The 27,687-nt window shown below is 46.0% G+C and overlaps 1 protein-coding gene across 2 annotated transcripts in view; it reads left to right on the plus strand.

Annotated features, from left to right (window-relative positions):
- Positions 1-27,338, plus strand: part of vti1a (vesicle transport through interaction with t-SNAREs 1A) — a 154,006-nt gene extending 126,668 nt beyond the window's left edge. For both annotated transcript variants that reach the window (XM_080788694.1, XM_080788693.1), the window contains exon 8: positions 25,497-27,338. Coding sequence is in view for 1 of the 2 variants with exons in the window: in XM_080788693.1 (XP_080644819.1) it covers positions 25,497-25,590 (94 nt within the window). In the remaining variant the exon portion in view is untranslated. The remainder of the gene's footprint in view (positions 1-25,496) is intronic.
- The last annotated feature ends 349 nt before the right edge of the window (positions 27,339-27,687 follow it).

A 27,687-nucleotide genomic window follows, 5' to 3' on the forward strand; every position in this document is an offset into this window, starting at 1 on the left:
GGCTGCCCTTCCAACGCCTGCCCCCCCTCCCACGCGTGCATTTCAGGCCCACAACGACGCTGTGTTATTTAATAAGACGTGGACGCACTACCGCCCTGTCTAAAAGTTGCCCTTGTGGCAGAGCATTTCAGGACAGAGTTGACATAAACCATTTCTAAACACTGGTTTTGTTTCACCAATCTCTAATTACATCGTTTGGTAGAGCGACTGGAGCGCAGAGTTGAAGCAGGGGCAGCCATGTTAGCAGAGCGTATAATAGTAAGACCCAAACCGCAGCCGAACAGTACAGTGGAAAAACATATCCTATACATACAAGGGCTGAGAGGAAACCAAAGGTGTTGAGAGTTTATATACAGTACACTTGTACTTTTGGAAATGGGTTTTGTCTTCTTGTTTCATACAATGTCTTTGTGGGCACAAATGTTGGTTATCTTCGCCATGTGACGCCGTTTTACAATGAAGTATGAAATGGCGCTTAAATCAACGGCGTGTTTGTCATGATATTGGGACACAGTACATTGTGAGCTTGTAGATAGGCCTTTTCTCTTGAAGTGATTTGTTGGTGTAGAGGACAAAATGGAGGGGACCAATTATAGACCCCTGGGGGACCCCGGTTAACCATGGAGGGTTTTAAGTGGTTAGACTCATCGAGGACGAAGACAAACTAGAGCCAAAAAGGCTAGTTATTTCCATTGTGGTCGTCCATCGTCATCGTTTGACTGGAGGGATAGAAACCTTTACGTTGCATTCTTGTTGCACAGTGTTTCGGTGTATTATGATGCCATGAAGAGTGTCATTGTAGCCCAGGGCGTTGGACAAACACCCACTGCCTTACACCCCCCACCTCAGTCACAAAGGCTGATGTGAGGTCGTGCCCTCTGCCACAGCTATCATCGCCATCAGGCCTTAACAACCAGCCCTGTCCAATAATGGTGTCAATGACGCGATTGTTTCGCTTCATTTGTGAGAGGAATGTCCCCGGTTAATGATAACACGTCGTTGTCTATTCACTGGGCCCGGTCAGGTTCTGTCTCTTTTATTGCAGTGTAGTGTGCATTGTTGTACCGTATAGCGAGTTTGGTCCAAAGTATGTCCGTATAGCGCTCAAACTTTGCTGCGTGAAATTTTGCCTGAAGACGAGGGGGATTGTGGGAGCGGACACATTACTTCATCTTCCACATCACTGAAGCCGTGCCTCCCACTGTGACCTGTAACAGATGACCTGCTGCGGCCGCACATTGGCCTGTTTTCCTTCCAGAGTTTGGTTGTGTTTCAGCGGATATTTAGATCTATGAGAGTCAGACAGTGAGAATTGATCATGACAAGTTGACTGTCGGCACCCTTGCCAACAGCTTGCTTCGGTTGGCAATGAACCTGAATGTCTTTCTGCATGACAGACTGACTTCTCAGCACTATTCTGGTCATTTGAAGAAATGTGCTTTTCCATGCAGGGTGGATACCATGGGGCCCAGGCTAAATACATTACACCAAATTAACTCTTACAGGTCTGTAATTCGTGCGTACAAATGCGTTTAGCAATCTTCTATTTGTACACTGTCAGAGTTATGGGGGTCCATGGCTTAATGCATAACCATACTGGATGTCCTTGAAATTAAAGAATGTGAGAACCACTGGTCTGTGTTTTAAAATTGAGCAGAGTTCAACATCAAGTAGCCCTTGCGTCATGTCCTGTTGCTGATTCCCTGACTTCCAGGGATCTGGTATGACGGATGCCCTTTAAAATGCCAGAGCGTACTCAACCTGCACCCCCCCCCTCCCCCTACACACACAAACACCCAGAATCCCGGTTCCTCAGATTTCTACCACTTCCTCACCCGGTGCATAGAATGATTTCTCTGTGTCTTCAGTCAGAATATTGCTTTGTCCTGCTGCCCCTCTCTCTCTCTTCCTCTCTCTTTCCCCGCACCTCCTAACGGTAAACGTTAAGATCCAGGAGCGGATCAATGGCTCCCTCCCTTTGATGTGCCGGGACGCATTACGGTCGGCGAGTTCTAATTGGAGCGGAGAGGCGAGGATCGATGTTGGCTGTAATTGCCTGACACGAGGACTGGTGCGAGACTTTATTATCATTAATATTTAGACATGATGTGGGAGGAACCGGCTGAGGTTAAATGTACAGCGGCGGCGCGAGCCTTTGATCTCTGGAGATAAGCAGATCGATCGGGGGGGGCGGGGGGCGTTGGGTTGGGGGTTGGGCATGGCTGAGAGAAAGGAGGCAGTGGAATTCCCTTCCACAGCGCACCGGACGAACGAATGCAGCTCGCGTCCAAGCCGTGCCCCAGATTTTGTACTTTTTTTTTGGTCACCCCACCCTACCCCATAGCTGAAACAATAACGGCTTGGCATCGTCACGGTCAATGGACCATTGTTCTGTCTTTGGGTGCTTTTACGTAACGGGTGACTTCACCGGGTGCAACCGTCTTGGTGAGCGTGAGGACAGGTTGGAGTGTTGATGGAGTGTTAATGGCGAGAGGGGGACGAACTGATATTTATTGTTTGTCTCTTTTCTTTTCTATTCTTTTGTTTGTTGTCTGACTCTATTGTTTGAGAGACGAAACAGAATCTGAAGGAGGAGATGGCCCTACAGGGCTCTGAGTCGTTGCCCGGGTGTCAGCCGATCTCTCTGCGCTGACACCCAATCTCCTGGGTGTGAGGACGACCGGGACGGGATGATGTTGGGGGGTGGGGTGGGGGGGGTTACACTCTCCGACGGGACTCTCCGACGGGACACTCCCCACCTAGTAGCATGGCTACAGGCGCCCTGGGGGACTCCCCCCCTCCCCCCCGCATCCCGAGGAGGCCAGGGGAACGCGCGGAAACTCTGAGGGGGCGTGATGTAACGTTATGTATATACGCTCACCTGTGTCACTCCTAGGTTTTTGTCGCCTCGGTTCCCCAAGGATTGATACCTTAATCATCATACTTAGCGGGACAAAGATGAGTAACAGGTCGGACAATGGCGGGCGTCTCGGCTTTCGCCGGCGTGACCCGCTTGCCTGGCGAGGGACAAAGTGAGAACGTCCCCTCAGGATTCAGGTCAACGGGGTTGGTGATACTGAGAAGGAGGTGTTAGCAGGGAGGGTGGGTGTCACGCCGGGACACAGGGAGCTGACACACAAAAGCAGCATAACAGCGATACAGTGCGCTTTCACATTTCCTATAAATAAAAAAGAAAACATTTTGAAACCATAGACGGCAAACAAACTTAACACGGATTAGCACACATCTCAGAGCTGTCAGCAGAAATAGAATGGACAGAATAAGACATTTTTGATCGTGGGTCCATTTTCTACATTCTCAGTTAAGTCACATATATTAAAAATACCCCAAATAGCCCATCTGCAAGTTCACAATACTCCACACCACAACACATTTTCATCTTATAGATATGCTATTTCAAAACCATTTTGAATGGATATTTTTTAACATTTTCAACTGCATTTGCATGCATTCCCAAAATACTTGTGCCATGGTGAAAGTTTAACCGCTTTTGACCCCGGGTGTAACTATTTTGGGCATGCCATACTGAGGAAGAGAACATCAGAAGTGCTCAGAAAATACATCTTTAAAGTCATTAACTATCCACACTATCCAAAGTGTGGCATTTTGCATAACATAAATAATAATTATAAAGAAAACACATCTATGACAAAATCAATGTGGGAATCCAGAGCAGAGGTAATAGATAAAATACTGTACGTACATACTGTATAATGGATCCAGAATATTCACCCTGGGACACTGTGTCATTATACTGTACGTTGTGGTGCTGAAGGCTTTTCTTGTGACACAGTAGGTACACTGCAGACCGTAGCTCAGCTTTGTTGTCATGGTCCTCCGGTTCTGTGTAGAACATCCAGTGGCTAGCACTATTGTGGAAAAAGCCCGGCGTTGCACAACAAACGGCCCGTTATATAACATCTTGATCATTACAGCAGCTTCGACAATCTTAACACATCCATTGTCTATTGTGCCAGTGTTTCGGTCAGCCAGTGTGCACAAAGCGTGCGCTGTCTGAAAACGTACGGGGAGCCAAAGAATATGGAGTTTACTCAATTATGGGCAAAAAGATATGCAGATTGTAGATTACAGCCACAAATGATAAATATCAAGAGGGCATGTTTTAAGAGAGAGACCAGTTCAGTAAACAGACAACATTTTTGCTATGCAATGCCTTCTTTTTCATCAGTAATGCAGAGCCTTTGTCAGCCTCTCTCTGTTTTTCAGTGGCCCACTTTTTGTCTGTTGTAACTTCATGGTTTGGTGTTTGCAGGATTCTAGTGGAACCTCCTTGGCCTCTCTCTAGTGTCGAGTTAGTTAATGTTACCAGTTTGTTCGGTACGCTCTCTTGTCTCTTCTCCCAGTGTATCTGTGTGTTTGTGCACATGCACGGCCGCTTGCATTTGTGTATGTCTTTATTTCTGTGTGCATGTGTGTGGTTGTGTGAGTGCACAATCATTTGCATGTGTATTTATTTTATTTTCATTTCTGTGTGTGTGTGTGTGTGTGTGTGTGTGTGTGTGTGCGTGTGCACGTGCGTGCGTGTGTGTTTGTGAGGGAGGGAGATAAGAAATAGATGAAGAGTGCTTCATAGAAGCTTCCTCACTCAGAGGCGTCCCCCATCTGTTCGCCTGGGCCTAATTGTTCCTGGGTGCGAAGACAGGAGGAGGAAAGGGAAAAAAAGACGAGAAGAAAGCGTCCGTACCCGTCCTCCGTCCCGGAGTTATTTCCGTAACATTAACCCATTTTGGGCGGGAACCCCTTTTGGTGTTTTAAACATTGTTATAATTTAGCTATTGAAAAATAGCAGATCTACAAGCTCATAGCGTGCCGCTACGAGCTTGTAGGTCTGCTGTTTTCTTTTTAAATAGCAGACCTCATTTTGAGGTCAGGCCTAAATGGGTTAAAAGAGTGCCACCAGAGCGCTCCAGATTATTGCCATGTAAATAATGGCACTTGGCTCCATTCCCTGCTAATGAATGTCATTTACTTTTCCAAACGAGGATTAATTATCAACCGAGGACCCCTCTCTCCTCCCACGGGGGAGCAAGTCGCAATTAGCCACCAGAAGACGGCTGCGGATATCGGTGCCTTTTCTTTTCTTTTGCTTTAAAAAAGGAAAAACTCTACATGTATATGTGTGCATATGTTACCCGTGACACGGCACGCGACCTTGCAATTAATTGCTTGCCTTAATTCCATGCCGCAAACAAGAGACAGACCGCCAGGGAAGACGAGGGGCAGAACCTGTGTCCTCACTTTCACTGGCTCGATGGTTTTGGACGTGAACAGTGGACATTCTTGTTATGAAACTAGAGGGGGAAAAAAAGGGACGAGTTGTGCTGTGCCGGCCAACCTCCCCCCTCCCCCCCTCCGTTGCAAAATAACACCGGGAAAACAAACATGGGCCTCAAATTAGATTTCCCAAAACATAGCATTCCCTCTCATTTTACACACCACTGCGGCCTGCCGACCAGAATAGAGTAACCCGTGAAATCTGCTTCACATTCACAACGGCCCAGTCAGTGCTTCAGATTCACAACGGCCCAGTCAGTGCTTCAGATTCACAACGGCCCAGTCAGTGCTTGTAACTTTTCCGCAAGAGCAGTGTCTTCCATGTCTATTCAACCCCCCCCCCCCCCCCCCACCCAGGAAATAGAAGACCTGCGCTACCCTAAGTTTTGTATAATTCACCGTAGCAAAGTTTTTTTTCTTCTTTTCTTTTCTTTTTGTCTTTACTCACTGACAAGATGGGTTAACCGTGCTGTCTAAAACATTACTCCTGATTCTTATCTCAGATGACCCCTCCTTTCCTCACTACCTTGCATTCTCTCTCTGTATCCCTCTGTCTCTCTCCCTCTCCTCCCTCTGTCTCCCTCTGTCTCTCTCCCTCTGCATGGAGGCACATCGCCATGCGTGGGCAGCTCCAGCAGAGGCACTTAGCCCAAATGAAGGCGAGGAACGGCAGGCTGAGGGTTATTTCCGTCGACAGGGCTGCTCTTTGAGGTGTGGGCCCCCTCCTGAGAAGCCAAGACTTTGAGCCCAGCACAAGGGGTTAAACTCCAAAAGCACCCGGCTTCTGAAGAGGGGGGGGAATATTAAAGGAGATCCTCGCTGCCAGGTTTAAACCAACAGGTCACTCCTAAGTGGTACTGACCAGCATCTCCAAGGTTTTCTTTTCTCTTTTTTTTAATAGAACATCAGTCTGGTGTCTGGTGATCACGGGTGAGCAGCTTGGTCATGTAAAACGGGGGGTGAACTCCAGGCCCAGTGTGTCCCAGAGAGCCAGGGGGGTTATGATAATTGATAACTGTGAGAAAGGCACCGAGGGAGGGGGGGAGGGGGTTAGGGTGGGAGGGATGGCAGCAGTTGGACACATACCATACTATACCATAACCCCCTCCCCCCTCCTCCTCTTGCCCCCCCCCACCCCCCCATCCCTCCATGTTTTATTGCTGGATTCTGTTACTGCTCCCTGGCTCACCCTGCGGTGTGAAATGAACAAGTCTCGACTCTCTGCCCAACCCCACTCCACACACACCACACCACACCCCGCCTCACACACACACACTCTCTCACACACACACAGACAGACACGCACACGCACGTGCACACACACAGGCACAGATACAGACCCACACGCCACACACACACACCCACACACACATACACACACTCCCAAGAGTGGCATTTGTGTTTGTGGTTTTAAACTTGTATGTGTTTGTGATCTGCCGAGCGCATCGTATGACATGCGTGTGTGTGTGTGTGTGTGTGTGTGTGTGTGCGTGCGTGCGCGCGTGTTGTGTGTGTGTGGATTCATGCTATGTCACAATACTTGGCCGTGTGAGCATGTGCGTGTGCGTGCGTGTGTGTGTGTGTGTGTGTGTGTGTGTGTGTGTGTGTGTGTGTGTGTGTGTACTATGGGATCTCCTGGTCTCCTCCTCACACTAGCAAGTAAACGATAGCAGGGTCTGATGTTTGCTCGTCACACCTCATATCTGAAAATATTACAGTAATACCCCCCCATCCCTCTCTGTCTCCCTCTCTCTCTCTCTCTCTCTCTCTCTCTCTCTCTCTCTCTCTCTCTCTGTGTGTTAATCTCTCTCTCCCTCTTGTCTATCTGTCCATTTCTCACACTTGCTTGCCCATCTAGTCTGTCTGTCCATCTCATTCTCTCTCCTTTGTATGTCTCTCCAGCTTGGTTTCCCTCTCTCGGTCTCCGTGTCTCCGTGTCTCTCTCTGTTCTGTCTTTGTGTCTCCTGGGAGAGAGTGAGGCATGCTCTGGGCTCCAGCAGGTTTAGCAGGTTCTGGGTGAGCGCAGAGAAGTATTTTGGCTCGGCTCCGTTTCATCATTTCCTGCTGTCACAAGTTTTGTTTCTGAAGCCGAGGCTTAAGCGTTTGTTTTTGTGTTTTTTTGTGCAGGTGTCAAAAGTTGCACTTTGTAAAGGGGTTGTGTTCGGTCTTACATACTAGGACATGAACAGCAAGCATAACATGTACAAGTTGTCGTCTTTGTTGTTTCTGTGTGTACCAAAGGTTTTGTAAGAACTTGTATTCTTATTTGTGTGTGTGTGTGTGTGTGTGTGTGTGTGTGTGTGTGTGTGTGTGTGTGTGTGTGTGTGTGTGTGTGTGTGTGTGTGTGTGTGTGTGTCCGTTGCCGCATTTGATTTAGCGTGTAGTCACTCACAGACACACCCGTAGGACATCGTGTAAATTTCTTATGAAACTGTTATTAGCTATTGCTACTGTATTGTTATTTGCTGTTATGCATAAAACCTGTATTGCAGCATGACACTGGCAAAGGGAGTTGACCAGCGCTTAACCCCGAGTAGAGATCCACACGAGAAAGCACGATTGAATATTTTTATTATTACATCCTATTACTTTAAGTGTACACGTGTAAAATGTGTATGTTTTCAGCTGTAAACAGCACGTGGTATAGTCAGACTTTAAGGTTAAAAGGATAACACAAAAACGTCCTCTGGACTTCAAATTATATAATCGAATAAATTGCACAGATTTTGAACACTACTTTGATTCATGCATAAAAGTAAAGGGGTCCTTAGAATTTGAGTGAAGTGATGTCATTGAGGCTGACATTAAGTGGCAAGGCAGTGAACAGACCTCGAGTAGGAACTGGAAGTTATTTGGCAGCCTAGCTAAGGCGAAGTTGTTTTGAATGTTTGTGTGAATTATTTTCACTGTCATCTGCTTGAAATGATTTTAAACAGCTGTTCCTTGTACTCTCCAACCCCTTAATGTTCTTCAAGCTGTTTTCCTGAGTGGTTTACAGAACAACCTGTTGGAAACTGGAGAAGTGGCTTTTAAGGAGGTGAAACGTCTTTGAATCGGCTGCTGTGTATATGAGGCCTATAGCCTGATTTATACTTCATTGCACGCTGGTTTTGCATACTGGAAATAGCAGATCTACAATCTCACAACATGTCACGATGTGTCGCGTTGTGAACTTGTAGATGTGCTATTTCCAGCGAGCAACATCAGCGTGCTACAGTACATCATCGCGCAACGAGGTATAAATCCGGCCTAAGTAGATAAACAACCACACACCATTGTTGTGCAGTTGACTTGGCCACGGGCCAAACAGGTACTTTTCCTCCGGCATGTAGTTTGGCAAGGCCCGCGGTGAACCAGGCCTGCCACAGCATTCAGCCTGTCTGTCTGCGTGTCCCTGCCACTGATGGCATACCAGGGGCACCATTTTCCGCCCGGAGACAGACAAGCCGGAGGATCTGATTGGCCCGCAGCCAGAGCACACTCACAAAGGCCCCTTTGACTGCAGGTCAGTCAGTTAACCAAGCAGTAGAAAGAGGGAGTCCAACAACGACGACAAAAAAAAAAGAAAATCACCCCTTAGATTTGTTATCAAAAGGCTACCTCACTACAAAAAGAAAAGACACATCTTCTGGGTTGTTAAAGAACTTCTTTAGGCAATTTGTTTCTTCTTCTTTTTTAAGGGGGTGGTAAATTAGGGACTCTGTGGACCTTTAGCTCACATTTAGAATGTGTTAGCTGAACGTTAGCAAACAGGGATCTGAGCTTGTCCACAGAGTTCAAGGGTAAACCTGACCCGTGCTTGTAGTATGTACACGATGTGTGGGCCTGCGTCCATCCAGCGCTGGCATGTTGTAGTATGTACACGATGTGTGGGCCTGCGTCCATCCAGCGCTGGCATGTTCGCTGCATGTAAAGTGAACAAGTACAGGAGTTGATGGTAATCTGTCAACTCAAGGTCCCTGCCTGACATGCTTGTCACATAGATAGAGGTAATTTACAGTACCATGACAGTGATTCCATTGAATTAGCTAATTCATTGCAGCTCACTCACTGTTGCCTTTTGTCGGACATGCTGGTTATTGCAGCTCTTTCTTCCGTTGTCAGTCGACTGGAGGTCGCTGCCTACCGCCTGCCTATACGTCTGGTGTATGATGGTCTACATTCAATGTCGATGCTAGAACAGCCACTAACAAACCAATGCTTATTGCTTTGATAGTCCCAATATGAAGAACCACCTTAAAGACTTTAGTTCTGCAATACAGCTCTGTACAGCTTTTTTTTTACTCTAATTGTTTCCCCCACTTTAACAAAAGATGCTGGATTGTCATCAGTCTCTTGTTGGGTGAAGCGTTTAGAGACTGACGTGTGAGTCTAGGAGGGTATTCGCAGAGCGAGTATTGAGTATTGATTGAGCATTTTCAGCAAGATGAATGTCTTAGTCGTGAAGTCATTGTTGCAAGGGTAGCTTTCCATGCTATTATGTCTGAGCTGACACAGCTATGCAAAATGCACTGTAAAATGCCGCGTTCATTTAAGTCAGAACGTGTAAAAATAGATGGTCCAGGATTATTCTTTTGGCCAAACTAAAGGTTCGGTGGTGTCGTGGTGTACTTTGACACTTTCAGAGTTAAACTGACGCTCCGGATTTTACTGTGCAGCCGTTGCAGTTCTCCTGCATGCACTCATTATCTCAACCGATCGGATGCAGGCCGTTCTCCTGGCGCGCATCTCCTCCCCTGTGTACCGGCCGTTTTGCATACTACTGATGTTTAAATGCTGCATTGTTAACTGACGTGGGGTAGCCCTTTGCTGACCCCGGAGGTATTTGCTCGTTTGATCACGGGGCAGCATTTTAATGTATCGAAGCAACGGCGCCTCCAGTATGGGTGGAGATGGAGGGCGAAGGCAGGACGAGGGAGGGGATCCATGGGGCTGTGGGCCTGGCGGTACAGAGCCAAGGTGATCATTAGAATATCTGCCGGTCAGCAAGGCCAGCAGGACACTGCTGACCCTGCACTTCCTCTTTGGCTGGCGGCAAATGTTGGGCGAACTGGGGCCTATTGATGCCAGAAGCAGTTACTATTACCCCTAATGGTGTGTTTTTTTTGTTTGTTTGTTCGAGATAGGGGTGTTTGCTTGCCAGCACAATTGTTTACATTGTGCCTTGTGTGTTGGTTTCTTGTTTTTTTTGCGTTTTTTTGACGGGCCTATGCCTATGATACTTCAGTGGCGGGATGAAAATGGCCAGTCTACAAACTCACAATGTGGCATATCACGATGCTTTGTGAGCTTGTACATTGGTTATTTTCAGCACACACCATGCCGTATGACATTGTAAGTAAGCATACGACTGGCCATGCCTTCACTTTACCCCACTCTCTGCTCTTGTTGTTCTTCCTGAAGACATTATTTTGCTAAGTATTGACCCAAGAAATAAATGCCGCACATTTTGACTGCGCGGTCCTCCTCGCGGCCCGCCCCTGGCCTCACGTCTGTGAGAATGGACCGCTGGGAGGAGGAGGAGGCGGAGACGAGGGGTCAGTGTCAGCAGAAAACACACCTTGGCTTTCATCGACTTTAACGGGCAGAAGAATCCCCCTTCGACAAGAGCACAACAGAGAGGAGAGCGAGTGGGGGGTTGGGACAACAAGGACATAAACAGTGTTTTGCCGCCTGGAGACATGCGCCACGTTGGAGCAAACCAGGCCTTGGACCCCTCAACAGAACGTCTATTGAACACCTACACCCCTCGCCCTCCTTTGCCCTTTTTTCCCCTCTCTCTCTCTATCCTCTTCGTTCCTCTTTGGTCCTTTGTGGGGGAGACTCATGGAGGAGCAGTGGCCGCAGTACGCTAGGGGAAGGGTTGAAAAAGTAAGAAAAATCCACTTCGCTCGACTCCATTGTCAATAATTGATGTGCTGCTCCCTGATGAATTTCCCATAGCGTCCATAGTGGGTCTGTGATGTGTAGAACGTAGGAGGGGGGGGGGGGGACAGAACGGATGCTTTCTGACGGGGGAACTGGCAGAGGGTCAGATCTGGGTTCCAGTGTGAACAGAAGTGCTGCCGTGAAAACAAGCAGACCAAGGTGGACGTTTGTCTATTCATTTGTTTATTTCTTTTTAAGATTTCTATGTTTTCTTTCTTTGTGTGTCAATGTGTCAATGGAAGAAAGAGGGCAGAGGTGGGTGGCCATTCGTAGCACTGGTCTTCAGCCGGAATCGAACCAGGGATGTTGATTCCCTGTCCTGTCATTCAGGACGCGCTCCAACTGGAGGACATTTGTCATTTTCCGCTTTTTGAATGTTGCATAGTTTTGTGTCACTCTATTAATGCATACAACATACTTAAAGAAAATCAATTCCTTCAACCCATTGTCTTAGAATCTCCCTTTGCCGTGTCTCTAATGTTTCTGATGACCGTAGGATCTGTGCTGCCAAGTCTACCAATGTGGGTCCCCTGGAGAACACGTGGCAAATATGGATTTGCCCCATTCCTTAAATTTAATTTCCATGCGTCCCAGAGCAGCCCTGATACCCCCGCTGGCCTTTGAACCCTGGTTCGCAGTGCCGCGGAGGTCAACCACCAATCTGCATCTCTCCCAGTTCTCCAGCCTGGCCGCGTGGGCGTGAGCCAAGAGAGGTAACGCCACATGAGTTTACCTCCAGAGCCAAGCCAGTAAACAACCGGCAACCTGAAGGAGGAGCATTCTCAGTCAATTAACACAAGCTGTCAAAGCTTTGCCCCCACCCTCCCCTCCCGCCCACCATTCCTTAGCCCCACCTCCATCTATTCCCCCTCCTATCATTCCTGCACTGTCTCCCATAGATTTGTTATTTCTCTCTCTCTCGTGAGTTTTCTGCAGAAGACTGACCCTGCAAGGCTGCAGGGCCTGATTAGCGGGGCTTTGGAGCCCAGAGTCTATTGATCGAGGACTCCAGGGCGCTAAGCAAATGTAGCCAGTGCAACAAGTCAATAATGCTGTTATTGCAACAAACCCAGCTGCACTGGTGGCCTCCCTTGCACACTCCTTGTGGTTATTTTGCAGGGGGCAGGTTAGGGTGCGGGTGGGGGTTGTTGGGAGTGAGGCAAGCAATCATGAGCAAATCAGTGTCACTCAAGAGAGTGGGTGGGTGTGCGCTCACACCCACTCTCTGTCTTTATCTCTCTCTCACTGTTTCTTTCTTTCTCTGTTCTTCCTCTTATTTGCGCAATTTCTTCCGTCATATTCTTTCTACATTTTGAGGCCTCTGTCTCCATCCCAACATGTGCTTTCTGCCCGCATACGATAAGTATTGCTAGAGATAAATCCCACCTGACCTCTAACTTCTCTCAGCATCTCTCTCTCTCTATTCTCTCTCTCTCTCTCTCTCTCTCTCTCTCTCTCTCTCTCTCTCTCTCTCTCTCTCTCTCTCTCTCTCTCTCTCTCCTCAACCTAGCCCCACTCTCTCCAGCTCTCCTCTGAGGTAGGAGGGAAGTGGGTCTGCAAATTTAATGGAACAGCATGGATTATTTAGACTGACTAAAACCTCCCTTGTAGTGTCAAATGGTGGGTTGTGGGATGACATTATACCCTTACATTATCTCCATCTCTCTTTAACCCTCTCGGTCCCTCCCTCTCTCTCAGGCTATCTGCTCCTCTTATCTGCTTTAGATTCTCACCAGAGTATATTCACATGTAGCTGTATAGTACTTGTTATTTCACACAGACACGTCGGAAACTCTCCTGTTACGTTTGCATTTTTTTTCCTCCTACAACTCCGCCTTGATGCAGACGAGCAAAGTACAGTAAATCTCTGTCTGGCAGTCACCCGCGCACACATTCGATCGCTCGCTGCTGAAATTCTGGCTTCGCTTTTTTTCCTGGCCTGCAGGACAGAGCGCGGGACCCTGTGAGGCGCGAAGGTCACCTGAAGGTCAAGTCCAAGGCCCGAACACTTGCCTTTTTTATACTCATGGCCATGACCTTCAGTTCCAGTTTGACTAGCCGCTGTTCTGAACAGCACTACTAACATCCCATAAACATGACCTTTGCCCTCTTTAACACAGCCGCGAGGAACGAGCCTAAAAAATTACAATGGCGTAACAGCGACACCATGTTCTCCGCAGGCACAGTGAGTGTTTTCACTAAACTGACCCTTATGACAGGCCCTGACCAAGTGGACGAGCATGAACCCTTGTGTCCCTATTCTGAGCATGTCATTATAGGCAAGAATTCGGCCAACATAGTCAAACCTTCGGTGGAAAATAGCACATCTACAAGCTTGCAACGTGAGGTTGTGAACTTGTGGATTGGCTGTTTTCCGTGAACAGATTTGGTGTGGAGGGAAAAAATGGACCCTGGCCAACAAAGTATAAATAATTAGTATAAGGTTTTAAGTGGTTAAGAAATAATACACGCGCTTCTATTCACCCAGCGATGAATGAGTGAAAATGCATTAGAATGTTACAAGTTGTTATATAGCCAGTGTGTCATTGGTGTACATGTACAGTACGTGTGGTGTTTGAGAGGCTGGCTCATCCTGTATGGCTGAATACGGCTGCATGCTGGCGGCCAGTATCTCCATGAGACACACAGGATGCATGACAAAATCGGGGGGGAAACTGGGGGGTGTTGAGCAAATATTTGGAGAGTTTATTTGAAATGGCAAACAAACAGCATGCGGAGCCTCCATGTCGGCCAATAAAAGGACTCGTAAACATCAGTGTCCCACATCACTTCTCGGTCGTGGAATCCTAAACATAAGTCTTAACAGACCAGATGAGGTGGAAGCGTTTATCTGATGCAGGAGGTCATGTTTCGAGCGGAAACCTCTCTCTGGCGCCTCGCTATGCCAAACTGTCGAGCGGCCAAGAGAAGTTATTGTAAAGATGAGCAGTTTGATATCTAGATGTACAAGAAGCATAATATCGCTGTCGTCTTTTTATTTATTTTTCATAAATAAATGCTGTCATCGTTATGACGGTGTCGCTCAAAAGTGTTCGGAATTAACCGACCTACAACCGCACAGCAAAGAATTTGGAAGATCTTTGTCTGGGCTTTAATGATAGATTTAACCAATGAAAAATATTACCGAGAGCTTGTAACTAAATAATAACTACAGTGGACTCATTGGAACACATTCTTTTGTCAGTTTCTTGAACAGTTTCTGCCTGACAGCGATGATAAGCTACACACTCTGCCAACAATGCTAAGCAGGTAAAGAAAGGAAATGGAAGCCAATTGCTCAATTTGTAATTGACCACTTAGACACGAGTCGATTATGTTACAGTTAAACGCACATAAACGCAGCTAAGTTGTCCTTTAGCTCACAGCTTCTCTTTTTCTGCAATGCGACCTCAAAACATATCCTTTATTGAAACAATCCCGACACCCATAGCTTGAAGTGGTCAGGCACCATTTGAAGCCGGCAGAGTGTGTATCCGGTGTCGACCCCCAGCCGCGCTCCTCCCCGCTTTAGTCGTCGCCGTTGAGCCAAAGCCAGCAGCATCTCGCCGCGCTTCTATAAAAACCACCCAGAAACCAAAACATACATATAAAAAGTTAGCGCGAGACACAGCTGTGACAGAAAGTGATTAAGAATCAACGTGAGGCGTCTTGCCGCTGCCCTGCCCCTCCCTGTCCGTATGGGCTATTGTGTAACAGTAACACAGCACGGATGCGTCATAAAGCATCGCCGCAAGTCTGTCCCATAGCTCCCAGAGCATCCCCAGCTCCTCTCTCTCTCTCTCTCTCTCTCTCTCTGTCACGTCTCCCGGCTCAGTGCAAGCAAGCGGTGGTGGTGCGCACAGAAGATTTATGTGCTTTAATGAGATTTCAATACTGAACAAACAATAAAAATTTATGGACATCATAGTCTTGGAGGCCTACAGCTCTCGGGCTCGTGTTACGCCCTTTTTTTTCTCCTCTTTTTCTTTTTCTTAAACGGGGCCGGTAAACTGATCTGCAGCTGGCCCCAGGAGCCTGCGGAATGTATGCAAAAAAGGTTTTTGTGTTGGGAGGAAATCTTAGCAGATGCAGAGAGAGAGAAAAGTGAGAGAAGTCTGTTATCAGGCATGAAGAAATGGTGACCCGCTTGCTCTGTAACCCCCAAATCAACTTTATTGTAAGAAAGAAGCACATGCTGTGCCTCTTGAGGTTTGTGGCTGACTGGGGTCAGGGCCTGCCGAGGCATTTTTAGTCATCCTCGAGGCATCCCTTCACCTTCTGTCTTTTCAACTTCATAAACTATAAACTAAATCTAAATAACGACAAAAGAACGAACGGGCGACCTGGGGAATTCCCCCAAAAGCGAAAGTATGTGTAAGAATGTGAGTGAGCGGCCAGCCAACCCGGCATTGAGCTTATTGATTAATTGATTAGAATGTCTGTGGTCAACTCAATTTTAGGAGCTCCACTCAGTTGACAAAAATTATGAATCTAGCCTCTTCAGTTTATAAACCGTTCTTTGGCTTCAGCACTCTCCCTTCTCTTCTCAAATTTGCATTCCCTTTTTTAAGGAACTCTTTAAAGTGCACATGTTTTGTGATCTGCGCTAAGGAAGATTTTGGACCTAATCGCATCAAACGTGCCATTTGATTCATACCCGCTGACACAAAACGTCACGTCTGAGGTTATCGTTTGCAAGCTCAGCATTTAGCAGGAAAATCCACAGAAGACATACATAAAAATGATCTCCTCACATTACAACAATGAATGGGATTTAAGTTCAAAATTGGCAAAGTTTCCCCTTTAACCCATTTGAAACCATTTTTAGATTTTAGCTATACTATATCGTTTTAACCACTTTGACCATAATTCTATAGTTTATTCTATTGGCTATTCAAAATTAGCAGATATACAACCTCCACGAGGACAATGTCACAAGGCTGCAGTTATTTTTTTGTCAGGTGAAACCTGGCTAATGAAAGCTCATGAACAGTAGACGACCTTTAAAGGACCTAGTCATGTCTTTGTCATTGTCATAAAATGTAAATTTTATGACAATCCTTTAAATCAACAAAAAATATTATTGAAAAAAAGAAAAGAAAAAAGGACCTAGTCATACTGACGGCCTAGCCTGATTGGCTGCCACACACGCTGCCTAAGCCAACGAGAGTGCAGTGTGATTGCCTGCCTCCTAAGCTATGCCACACGCACAACGGAGACAACATACACGTTACTAAAATAGTAAAATCAAAGACAAAAAGGGGGACAACGGAGACAGCGCCTGTTTCACCTGACACATTATTACTATGTAATCATTCCTTGTTTCTCCATACTTGACAACATAGTGCAAAATCCAGCTGCTTATTAAAATCTACATTTGAATATTCATATACATTGTAGTCGCCCCCCCCTGTATAATTTCATTTTGTCGGGGCAATGCAACCAAAACAGAGCCACAGTTCTCTACCCACCCACGTAATGTTTGCAGTCGCCTCGAATGAGGCCACGTTTAAGTGATAGCCATACGACAACTGCAAGTGTTATGGGTTGCCGGTGTACTCTCGGGTGGACTGCAACACATGGCGAAATGCAGGAAAAAACTAAACAAACCGAAAGCCTCTTTTCTCGCCGTCCCTCTCCGCCCCAGAGAGACAGTGGGCAGAGGAAGGAGGGAACCATACTAGTGGTGCAGAGTGAGTCACAAAGGACGGATGCATGCATGTCGGCGGAAAATACAAAGGTAAACGGGTATGGAGAAGGAAACCGGGCTGAGGTGTTTGCAGGTGCACCGAACAGGGAGATGAGCCGCTTCCAGAGAGAGAGAGAGAGAGAGAGAGGGATGATGATGATAAAAGGAAGGAGAGAGAGAGAGGCGGGGACGTTGGGTGCTGGCAGGCAACCGGGCCTGGGGAGTGAGGTGTGAATGTATGGTACAGAAAAAGCCACCCATACATCATCTCAGCGCGACCAGCACAGAATGCTGCTGCTCGCATCAAAACGCTGCCGGGGAAAACAACAACAAGAGAGCGAGAGAAAAAACAAGTTATAGACAATTCCAAAAAGAGTTGCAAGCAAGGTATTCTCTCTTTGCTTCTCTTTAGCATTCTCTCTCTCTCTCTGTCTCTCTCTACCTTACTCTTGCTCTCTGAATGCCCTCCCTCCCTCCCTCCCTCTCTACCTCGTTTGCTCTCAAAACCTCCCTATCCTTTTTTCTCCATCTTGCTTTCTCTCTCTTCAACACACACTCTTCTCACCCCCCCCCCTTTCTCTCTCTCTTTTTGTCTCTCTCTCTTCCGTCCTCCTTCCCTCCCTCTCTCTTCCAGTTTTCTTTGGGAGATGGTAGTCCCAGTCTCAACGGCTGCTGGCCAGGGTTGTTAGCCGCCAAATAAAAAATGGATGAACTTGTTGAGCCCCGGTGCACTGCATTCCTTTGCCTCTTTCCAAGCTTATTAAAAAAGGGGTGGACTGACATGGAGTACAGGTTTTGCGTAGACCAGGCCATTCGATTCAAACCCAGTCAATTCCCCTTTCTCTCTCTCTTTCTGTGAGCATAAATAGAATTGTTGTATAGTACGGTTTGGAGGAAACGTCTATAATTTCTTTGTTGGTTTGTTCTCGGGTGAACGTACTCCTTAAGGTCGTCAATGCTCATTGAACACTTAATCTTTCATTATGACAATCCTCGGACAAACCGTAAGGACTTTGGGAATATTTGTGTTTTTTTTATGACACAGTGATTGATCGAATTGGACGTCTCCTCGGCCGCAACAATTTATGAGAATTGTTGCTGTCGCGTATAGGAAAATTCTATTTCTCCAAAACGTTTCCTTTTTTGTTATGTGATTCATTGTGAGTTTATAGATCTGCTATTGTCGCTATGCTTTTGTGTCACACAATTTATGATGAAGTAGGGTATTCATTTACAACAAAAAAAAAATATATATACATTTAAAATATGGAGATATAAGGTTTCTTTCTGCCTGAGAGCATGGAAATGTATGAACACATGGGGATTGTGAACAAACACTTTGGACAGAGAGGAAAAAATGAACAAGAGTGTCTTGTAATAATTTCCCCCTAATCCAGACTTCGTTGTAGGGCTTAACATTTTTATCTGCACAAATATTATTACTTCTGTGTCATTTTCATGTGGTTATTAATTATAGCTTTCAAGTAATTGCATTGCAGTTCTGCTTAAATTAATAGACCCCTCTGTGAAACTGGGGCATTGTGGCATTAAGCTACCTATGTATGGTACACGCTTGTGTGTGTGTGTGTGTGTGTGTGTGTGTGTGTGTGTGTGTGTGTGTGTGTGTGTGTGTGTGTGTGTGTGCGTACATGCCCCTAAGTATTGTTTTTCTACTGGGAATTACATGATGGTGGAGACTTTTTAAAGTAAATAACATGCAATTAAAGGACTATATTTTTCCAAACCCCCACCCCCCTGAGTGTGTGTGTGTGTGTGTGTGTGTGTGTGTGTGTGTGTGCGAGTGTGTGAGTGCGTGTTTGTCTGTGCACCAAATGCAAATGTCTGAAATAGCGAAGTGCTTGCTTTTGCTACTGTGCTGTGTGTGTGTGACTGTGTGTACAAGTGCAGATGTGTGTGCGTGTGTGTGTGAGAGAGTGTTTGAAAAATCTCATTTAGCTTGAACAGCCCCGCGGGGGCAATAGGCAGAACATACATGGTGGGATCAAATCTCTCCTGCAAACAGGTCAAACCATTATCCCCTTTAGAGCAGCATGAACCTGATCTGATCGTTAGCCATTGTTTTTTTGGGGGGGTATAAAGCACAGCCATTTTTCATCTTATTCTGTTCTATCTGCTCTGTTCACTTGACTCAAACATGGTTATAGTTTCTCTGCGTGTGCGTGCGTGCGTGCGCATTGATGCACGTCATTGAGTGAGTTTGCCCATTTACAAAAAGGCTCCATTGACATGTGCGCACGTCCGCATGTGTGCGTGTCTCTGTGTCAAATATACCACCATATGTACAGCACTGTGCAGGTGCCATTAACACTGGAGTGTGCGTGTGTGCCGTTCGTGCGTGCGTGTGTTTTAAGACCCAATAAGCTGTGGGTGCAGGTGCATGTTGCAGAGCCAATACTTAAAGCTACACTCTACCACTGAGCCAATAGAGCCTGCCTGCTCGCTCAGGGGAGTACACTAATTTAATTTGGACCTCCAGGCAGGTACCACTTGTCAACCACTAGTCAGTGGTAGAAAGTACATTTACTTAAATAAGTACAATTTTAACGTATTTTCACTTTAACTGAGTATTTCCAATTCCCAATACTATTTGAAAGCTTTAGTTACTTTGTAGATTTTGATTATGATTACAAAACATACATTACCCACTTCAGTCCTATATATTTAGATAATTTGAAAATAGCCGATCTACAAGCTCACAATGCGTCGCATCGCATTCGGAAACTTGAAATGGGACATTTCTGCATAAGGACTACTTTTACTTTTGGTACTTTAAGTACCTTTTGATGCCAATGCTTTTGTACTTTTACTCGAGCACATTTTGAATTCTAGACTTTTACTTGTAACGGAGTATTGCAGTATTTATACTTTTACGTACTTAAGTAACACCCTTTATTCACAAAATACAGTTACATAGTGTAGATTTTACAGCTTGAAGCCCAACATCCATATTCTAGATCTACAAGATGAGAACGCGTGTAGATCGGCTAGATTGGCTACACAGCCAACTCAGATCCAGTTCGCTAACGTACGTGTGTGTGTGTGTGTGTGTGTGTGTGTGTGTGTGTGTGTGTGTGTGTGTGTGTGTGTGTGTGTGTGTGTGTGTGTGTGTGTGTGTGTGTGTGTGTGTGTGTGTGTGTGTGTGTGTGTGTGTGTGTGCGTGTGTGTGTGCGTGCGTGCGTGCGCTCTTTTGCAATAAAACATTTATTGGTATTAGTTTGTGATCATAAGGCAGCATGTTAGCAAGCCCCCCCCTCCTCTCCTTCAGCACTGCTGTGTCCATCACTCAAACCATTTGTGAACACATTGATCCCTCCCTCTCTCTCTCTCCCTCTCTCTCTCTCTCTCTCTCTCTCTCTCTCTGTATATTCCCAGGGTTGGAGGGAGGAGAGTCAGAATGGCTGCAGACAGCCATTGATTTTTATTTTATTGGTGTACTTGTGGAAAGAGGAGGGCTATGGGGAGGAGGGCCGACTCCACAGCCAACTTTGTTTTCATAGGTGCCGTGTGTGTGTGTGTGTGTGTGTGTGTGTGTGTGTGTGTGTGTGTGGTTGTGTGTGTGCGCGTGCGTGCGTGTCTGAGGCTGGTGTGTGTGGGGTTATGTATCCGATCAGCCCAGTCACCTCTGAGAGCCATCAAAAGGTGTTTTGTGCACGTGTGTTGAGTGTGTCTGTCTGTTTTCATAGGTGCCGTGTGTGTGTACTTGGATTACCACTCTTGTGAGGACCAAAAATGTCGATGTCCCCACAAGTATAGTAATACAAACGTGCGTGTGTCTGTGTGTCACCGTAAGATCCGGGAAATCTGGCCACTGATGGAGCCGGACCACTGCCACACATGCACACGCACGCGCACACACACACACACACACACACACACACACACACACACACGGTTGAGGTGCATCCCGGTGCTCATTAGAGCTGGTAATAAGGCTGTGCTGCTGGAAGAGGAGAAAAAACACTCGGGGAGAGAAAGTGAGAGAGAGAAAGAGGGAGAGGGGAGGAAAGGAAGAAAAAAAAACGGTAGATTTTAAATTTTAATAACACTGGTACGATTTTGTAAATCTTTCCTGACAGAAAAGTCCTCATTATTTTCATCTGCCTCCAAGGAGCCAGTCTCTCTCTCTCTCTCTCCCTCCCTCCCTCCCGACCTCTCTAGCTCTCCCTCCCTCTCAGTCTCTCCCCAACGCTCTCTCTCCCTCCCTCTCTCCCCTTGTGTTTATGTGTTTGCCCCTTTCTTGGTCTCTCTCTCATCCACCTCTATCCTCTTTCCCTCGCTTTCTGGTCCTCTCTTTCTCACCCCACCTCTCTCTCTCTCTCTCTCTCTCTCTCTCTCTCTCTCTGCTTTGACAGTGTACCTAGCAGCGTTGCTGTTTTTTATTTCTCTCTGAGTAAACTGTTTGCTGACTGGCTTTTCCCGGACATTGAAGGAATATAATGAGCCAATAGGACGGCTTGCTAGGCAGTATTCTATCCCCCCATTGGCTGTTGCCTCGCATACATTGTCTGTCTGTCTGTCTACATATTTGAGGAAGCTTCACAGACCACCAGAAGAAAAACAATGGATGAGAATGATGGCAGGGCATTAAGCAATAAGCTTTTATTTTAGTACTTTTATTTTATATACTGTATATGCGGGCACATTTGTGTTGTACGTGTACACGTTGCATAAAAGAACACTTCACTCGCACACCTGGGAGGGCCCGGCACACACACACACACACACACACACACACACACACACGCACATACACACGATCCCAAGTTCCCATCCCATCCCTTCTGCCCTGTGTTAAGTGTCAAAGCCAGCAGACGGATGTGGTTGATAGGTGCTGTTCTGTCTGGACATGTGTCAGGACAGGACGGACGGACAACACTATCCTCCTCACTCTTCCAACCACTGTGTTTTGTGGTGTGTGTGTGTGTGTGTGTGTGTGTGTGTGTGTGGGGGGGGGGTTGTGGGTTTAGACGTCACATGTTTTGGTTCCAGGAACCAGGAACTTTTAGACTGTGTCTTACCTGTGTGTTGCCTGCGGAACTCCACATGTAAAAAGCCCAGCTCTCTTTGAGTTAGTTTTATTGCTAGCGTGCAGCGTGCCCCGCCTCCACCCTAAAATGTTCTTCTTTTATTATTATTTCAGATTTCTTTTTTTAAATAATTTGAAAAAAATATATCTTATTTGTTTTGTTTTTTAGCAAATCCTTTGAAATAATAATAATAATACTTTTTTTAAAGTGAAAAGAAAACAAGGGAATGTTTACTCATGACCAATAAAAATGGGTCCTTGTGGCTCAATAATGGGTCCCCTACCCTTTGTCTGGGAAACACGGCTTTACTGTACGCTGTACGCTCTGCTACATCAAAAATGCTCCATGGAAAACTAGACCAATCTTCTCCCAGCATCCACTCTGCTGCAAAACCAACTTCCTAGTTGTGTTGTTACAACCCACACGTCCCCAAGGACCTTTCACTGCCCCGCCTGCTCTCCTCCAAGGCTGTAAAACAAACTAATTTAACCACCCGGACCTAATGCATGCATGCACGCACGCACGAGAGAGAGTGAGCACGTGCGCACGCACACACACACACACACACACACACACACACACACACACACACACACACACACACACACACGCATGCACACATTCCAAAACAACTTAGGGAAGCACTGTCTACAGGGCATTGGGCTTAAGATAAATAATGATAAATAATGAATGGCAATTAATAGAGAGAGATGAGGCCTTGCTCGGCGTGCTATGATGAGTCCCCAGGGCCAGCCTATCAGCATCCACTTCTAATCTCCTCCTAACACAGAGGTATGGGCAGCGTTGCCACACGTACCATATTTATCCTTTTTGTACGAGCATTTCACCCTCCGTACGATCATCAATAATGCCGAAAAGGCTCAAATGTACAATTTTCAATTAGGTTAAAACTTTATTCCAGACACAGGGGGTCCATATGGAACATACAAATAATAGACAATAGAGGCTGACTCTCCAGTGTACTGTTTACGCAGCCTGGACGAGTACCGGAGACAGCTCTTCCTAGGATTGACTATATCCTCAATAATACTGTTCCGGGACTCATCCAGGCGAGACATGAATCCATACATGGAGTGCCTTAAGAGAGCTTCATCATATCACAAAAAAGTGCATTCATTTGATACATTCTGCTGAATCGAGATCCTGTTTGGGTTTTAACAATGAATCAGTCAATCTGACCCTCGATCTGGTGGCATTAAAAACACCATCTTTCCAGTTCCAGGCCTTTATTTCAGGAAGTTCCATGCAGAGTATGTGGTGCATTTTTCTTAAGTATGAGTCTCCCCAATGAGGTAGTTTCTTACAGTAGATATGCTATTTTTGTGAAATAACATACCGTATTTCCATCTGTGACTTGTCTTTTTTTTTGCTTTCTTTAATAATAATAATTTTAAGCCTCCTGTAGGAGAATGTATCTTTTCCCAACTGGCAACACTGGGTATAGGTTCACGGTATTCACAATGTCTTGAGTCACTTATACCCTAAAACCTCCAAAAGAACCCGTTTGAGAACAGGTTCATTGATTGATTGATTGATTGAAGTATTTATTAACAGTACATTTCAAGCACAACTACAAAAACTGTTAACTGTAGTGTGTGGGACGACACCAAAGAGTACAGTATTACACTTGTTTACAATAGGCTCCACAATTTTCAAGCATTTCGAGACGTACAAATATATACTTCTATATAGCCCAAAACTGGAAATCATCATAAGAAAATCATCAAGAAAAAAACATATACAGTGAGGGGGAAAAGGGGCGGGGGATTCAGATTTTACGGACGCCACTTTCGAATTGCAGCCGTCCGTAGGTGCCCTTTGAGAGAGATTTTGAAGGAGTCAAGGGATTTGCTTGTCTTAATTACGGTTCGTAGGGCGTTCCAATTTTTTTGTGGCATAGGAGCGAAATGTATTCAGTCCCTTTGTGCCGAATGTGGGTTGCACATGGTTTGTTGAAGTCCCTCTGGTGTTGTGGGTGTGGAGTCGGACTTCATCGCCTGACCAATAGTGAAAATAGCTGATCTATAAGCTCATAAAAATGTCCCAATGCATTGTGAGGTTGTAGAACTGCTATTATTGAACATCTTTGTAAATGTGTGAAAATCGTGAAATTGTATGCGTGTACAGTACACTCCTGGAGTGATTTGACGTTTTGTAGCTTAAAATGGAATGTACTCAGTGTGTACTAAAATGTCACGGGTGCATTTGGTTACGTGTCGTACACACTCAGAGTTAAATGAACTGAGGATTCTACTGTGTAGCTGCAGGGAAAGTGAGTGCAGGGATGGTTCGACTGGCCTTGGTGGCTGATGCTGTGGTGGGGGGGGGGGGGGGGTCCTTGGTGCTTATGGAGGGTAGCAGGGTGAGTGAGCAGCCAGCCAGCACAGCCCCCCCTCCGCTGACCCCCCCCCAGCCCGTTAACCCCCCCCCCTCCACTACACTGCGCTGGCCAGTGATAGATGGCCACACCATGGCAGCTATTCATCTCCTGCTTAGGGGAGTGGACACTGCCCCCACTGCACCCCCGCACCCCTCCACATGTCAGCAAATGTGATAATTCTGTCATTTGTCAGGAGCAACGGAGAGAGCTCGAAGTGTGTGTGTGTGTGTGTGTGTGTGTGTGTGTGTGTGTGTGTGTGTGTGCGCGTGTGCGCGCGCACGCGCTGAATGGGATACACTCCGGAGACTTTGGGAACATGCACGCATATATGCGGTCGGAGGCAAGCATGTTGCACACGCGCACGCATGTGACGCTCCCCGATGAGACCGATCGTGTCCAAACGTCGTCACCTCTCCCCGTCCCTTTAATCTTCTTTCTTCTCCTCTTTTCTCCTCTCCTCTTATCTCTCCTCCTCTTCTGTCTTTAACTCTCCTCCTCTCTCCTCTCCTCTTATCTCTCCTCCTCTTCTGTCTTTAACTCTCCTCTTATCTCTCCTCCTCTTCTGTCTTTAACTCTCCTCCTCTCTCCACTCCTCTCAACGTTATTTCCCTCCAGACGTTGTGTTATTTTCTTTTTCGTTTGTCACGGTGGGGAAAAGTGAAAGTGAGTCATTTTATGGTAAATTCCATCAGTAATTCATTGACTTTATTAGCAGCAGGAAGCTACTGAGACGCGCTTTTCCACTTTATTGTGAAAATAAAGTTTTTAGAGCTTGCCTGCTGTGTGTTTGTGTGCGTGTTGTGTGCGGCTGTGTGTGTTTAATGCACACAGCTTCAGAAAATGTGCGCTTGCTGCTTCAGAAATTGTGCGCGTGTGTGTGCGTGTGTGCAGGCCTCATGGTAGCTATTAAACATGATAAGTCTCTGGTTGGCTGCTGCACATAAACATATGAATGTTTTGGGTTTGTTTTACATTGCTCTGTATAGGCTTCCATGTGAGCTCAGTGAACCCTGTCTAACCCTGTCTCTCTCCCTCTCTCCCCATCTCCCTTGTTCCTCCCTTATCTCTCTCTCCCTCTCTCTCTCTGTCTTGTTCTCTCTGTCTCTCTTTACAGGGTCATTCAGAACCGTGTGCTGGTCTTCATCCTTGGAGCCATCATCCTCGTCACCATCATTTTGTCCCTCTATTTCAATCTGCGAGGCCACTGATCTCTTCCTGGACTCACTTACACATGCGCGCTCGCACACACACACACACAAGCACGCACAGTCGCACACGTCCCCCCGACACACATACAAACACATACATTTGTGATTAATAGCGACAAAAGCGTTGCTGGGCTGTAATTAGGACAAATGGTCGCCATGAATCACTGTTTCCAAAGTCTGACAGGGGGCCCTTTTTTCATTCTGCCTCTCGTCTCCTCTCTGTTTTTCTCATTTTACCTCTTTTCCTTTATTCTGTCTTTCATTCACCTCTTTCTTAATGTCTGCTTCTTCTTTTTCTTTTCTTTTTACTCCTAATCCTATTTCTCTCTTCTCTCTATTTTCTGTCAATCTGTTCTCTCTCTCTCCCTCTCATGTCCAGGGACATCAGGAGAGGTGTGTTTTATGAAAGTTGGTATTATTCCAAGTGAACCGACAGCCCATTCCCTCCCACAGTCTGTGGAAAGTCTTTTTACGGGTCCGAGCACTTTCCCATTATGTAGAAGAATCTTTTTTTAATTGACTTTTAGCAGGTCATGTAAGGTGTTTACAGTTGGGGGGGTGTGTGTGTGTGTTGTGTGTGTGTGTGTGTGTGTGTGTGTGTGTGTGTGTGTGTGTGTGTGTGTGTGTGTGTGTGTTTGTGTGTGAGAGTGGGCGTACAGACAGACAGACAGACAGACAGACAGACAGACAGACAGACAGACAGACAGACAGACAGTGCGTGTCTGTACATGCATGTACTATGTGTGTCAGTAAACAAGACAAAAACATCCCAGGGCCTTAAGTAGAACAAAGCAAATTCAGGTTTCAAGGTTGGGGTCAATTTCTCTCAGTTCAGAGTGAACGTGCCGTTGGAGCGTTTGGTTTATCTCTCAGTTCTTTCAGTTAGATGTCTTTGGAAGACATTTTTGAATTACGGACAGAGAAAAACTTGACCTGGCCAGCCTGGACAAGAGTTCATCCTGATCAGATCCCCATTGGCTTCTATTATGAAATTAAATATTTCACAATGTAAAATACAGCATGTGACAATTAGCGCACATACTACTACATGTACATTGTAGTGTAAACATATACCTATACGTCTAGCAGTTTCCAAGATTAGCTCCAGGCACATAGACACACAGTCCCTCCTATAGATGTTTAGCCTCCTGCAGAGTCGCACCGTAAACCAGTGGTTCTCCAGTGTACGAATGGAACCAAATGGACCCATAAGGGTCAAATTTTTCCAAAGTTCCATTTGTGCACTCTCAGTTATGTGGGTCTTTGTAATTAAAGCGTACGGTTTACAGAACCATTGACGCAAACATTCACTGGCAGAAAGACAATTGGCCCCGATCCTGGGAGACTGAGTGCATGGACCAGTGCACGAGAAAGACACAGAGATGTAATGCTGCACATGTCACAAAGCACTCCACACTCCAGTGAAATCCTCTCCAATGGAAAAGATAATTGATTGTCTGAACAGCCCAGAGATTTAATAACCAGATTTGGTACAACGCTACTCCAACTCCCACAGAACACAACATTCATACGAACTAACGTTTCCTCTGACTATTTTAATTTAGCTGTCATTGTAGAAAATGTATTTCTGTTGGATAATATAATACTGTATGTACTAACAGTCAAAATGACAATATATGTATAATGTTTTTTTTTGTTCCTTTGCTTATCATCAGTGATTCTGTTACTATTTATTTATAAATACGTTGATGGATAAACAAACTCTTCATTAAAAGTTTTTGTGTTGAAGTGCATATTTGATGACGTCTGAAGCTATTCTAAAAGAGCATTAGGTTCTGTCTGTGTCTACTTGAATTAATCATTTTCTTTCTATCAGCTGGTGGCTGGATTCTTTTTGTCTTTTCTTGTCCAATGTATTCATTCCCAGTTCCCTATATGGTAGGCATACAGTTGTCACTGACAGCCCCTACTCGTTGGTCTTGAGGAGGGTGAAGACAACCATGTCAGTCTCCTCTACAACCCCTACTCGGTGGTCTTGAGGAGGGTGAAGACAACCATGTCAGTCTCCTCTCGTATCACATTCAATTAAATTCAATGTTTTTAAATTGTCCCACACATGGAGTCACTTGCCAGACC

This window comes from Protomyctophum bolini (genome assembly GCF_963924005.1).
Source record: "Protomyctophum bolini genome assembly, chromosome: 18".
Classification (NCBI taxonomy): domain Eukaryota; kingdom Metazoa; phylum Chordata; class Actinopteri; order Myctophiformes; family Myctophidae; genus Protomyctophum; species Protomyctophum bolini.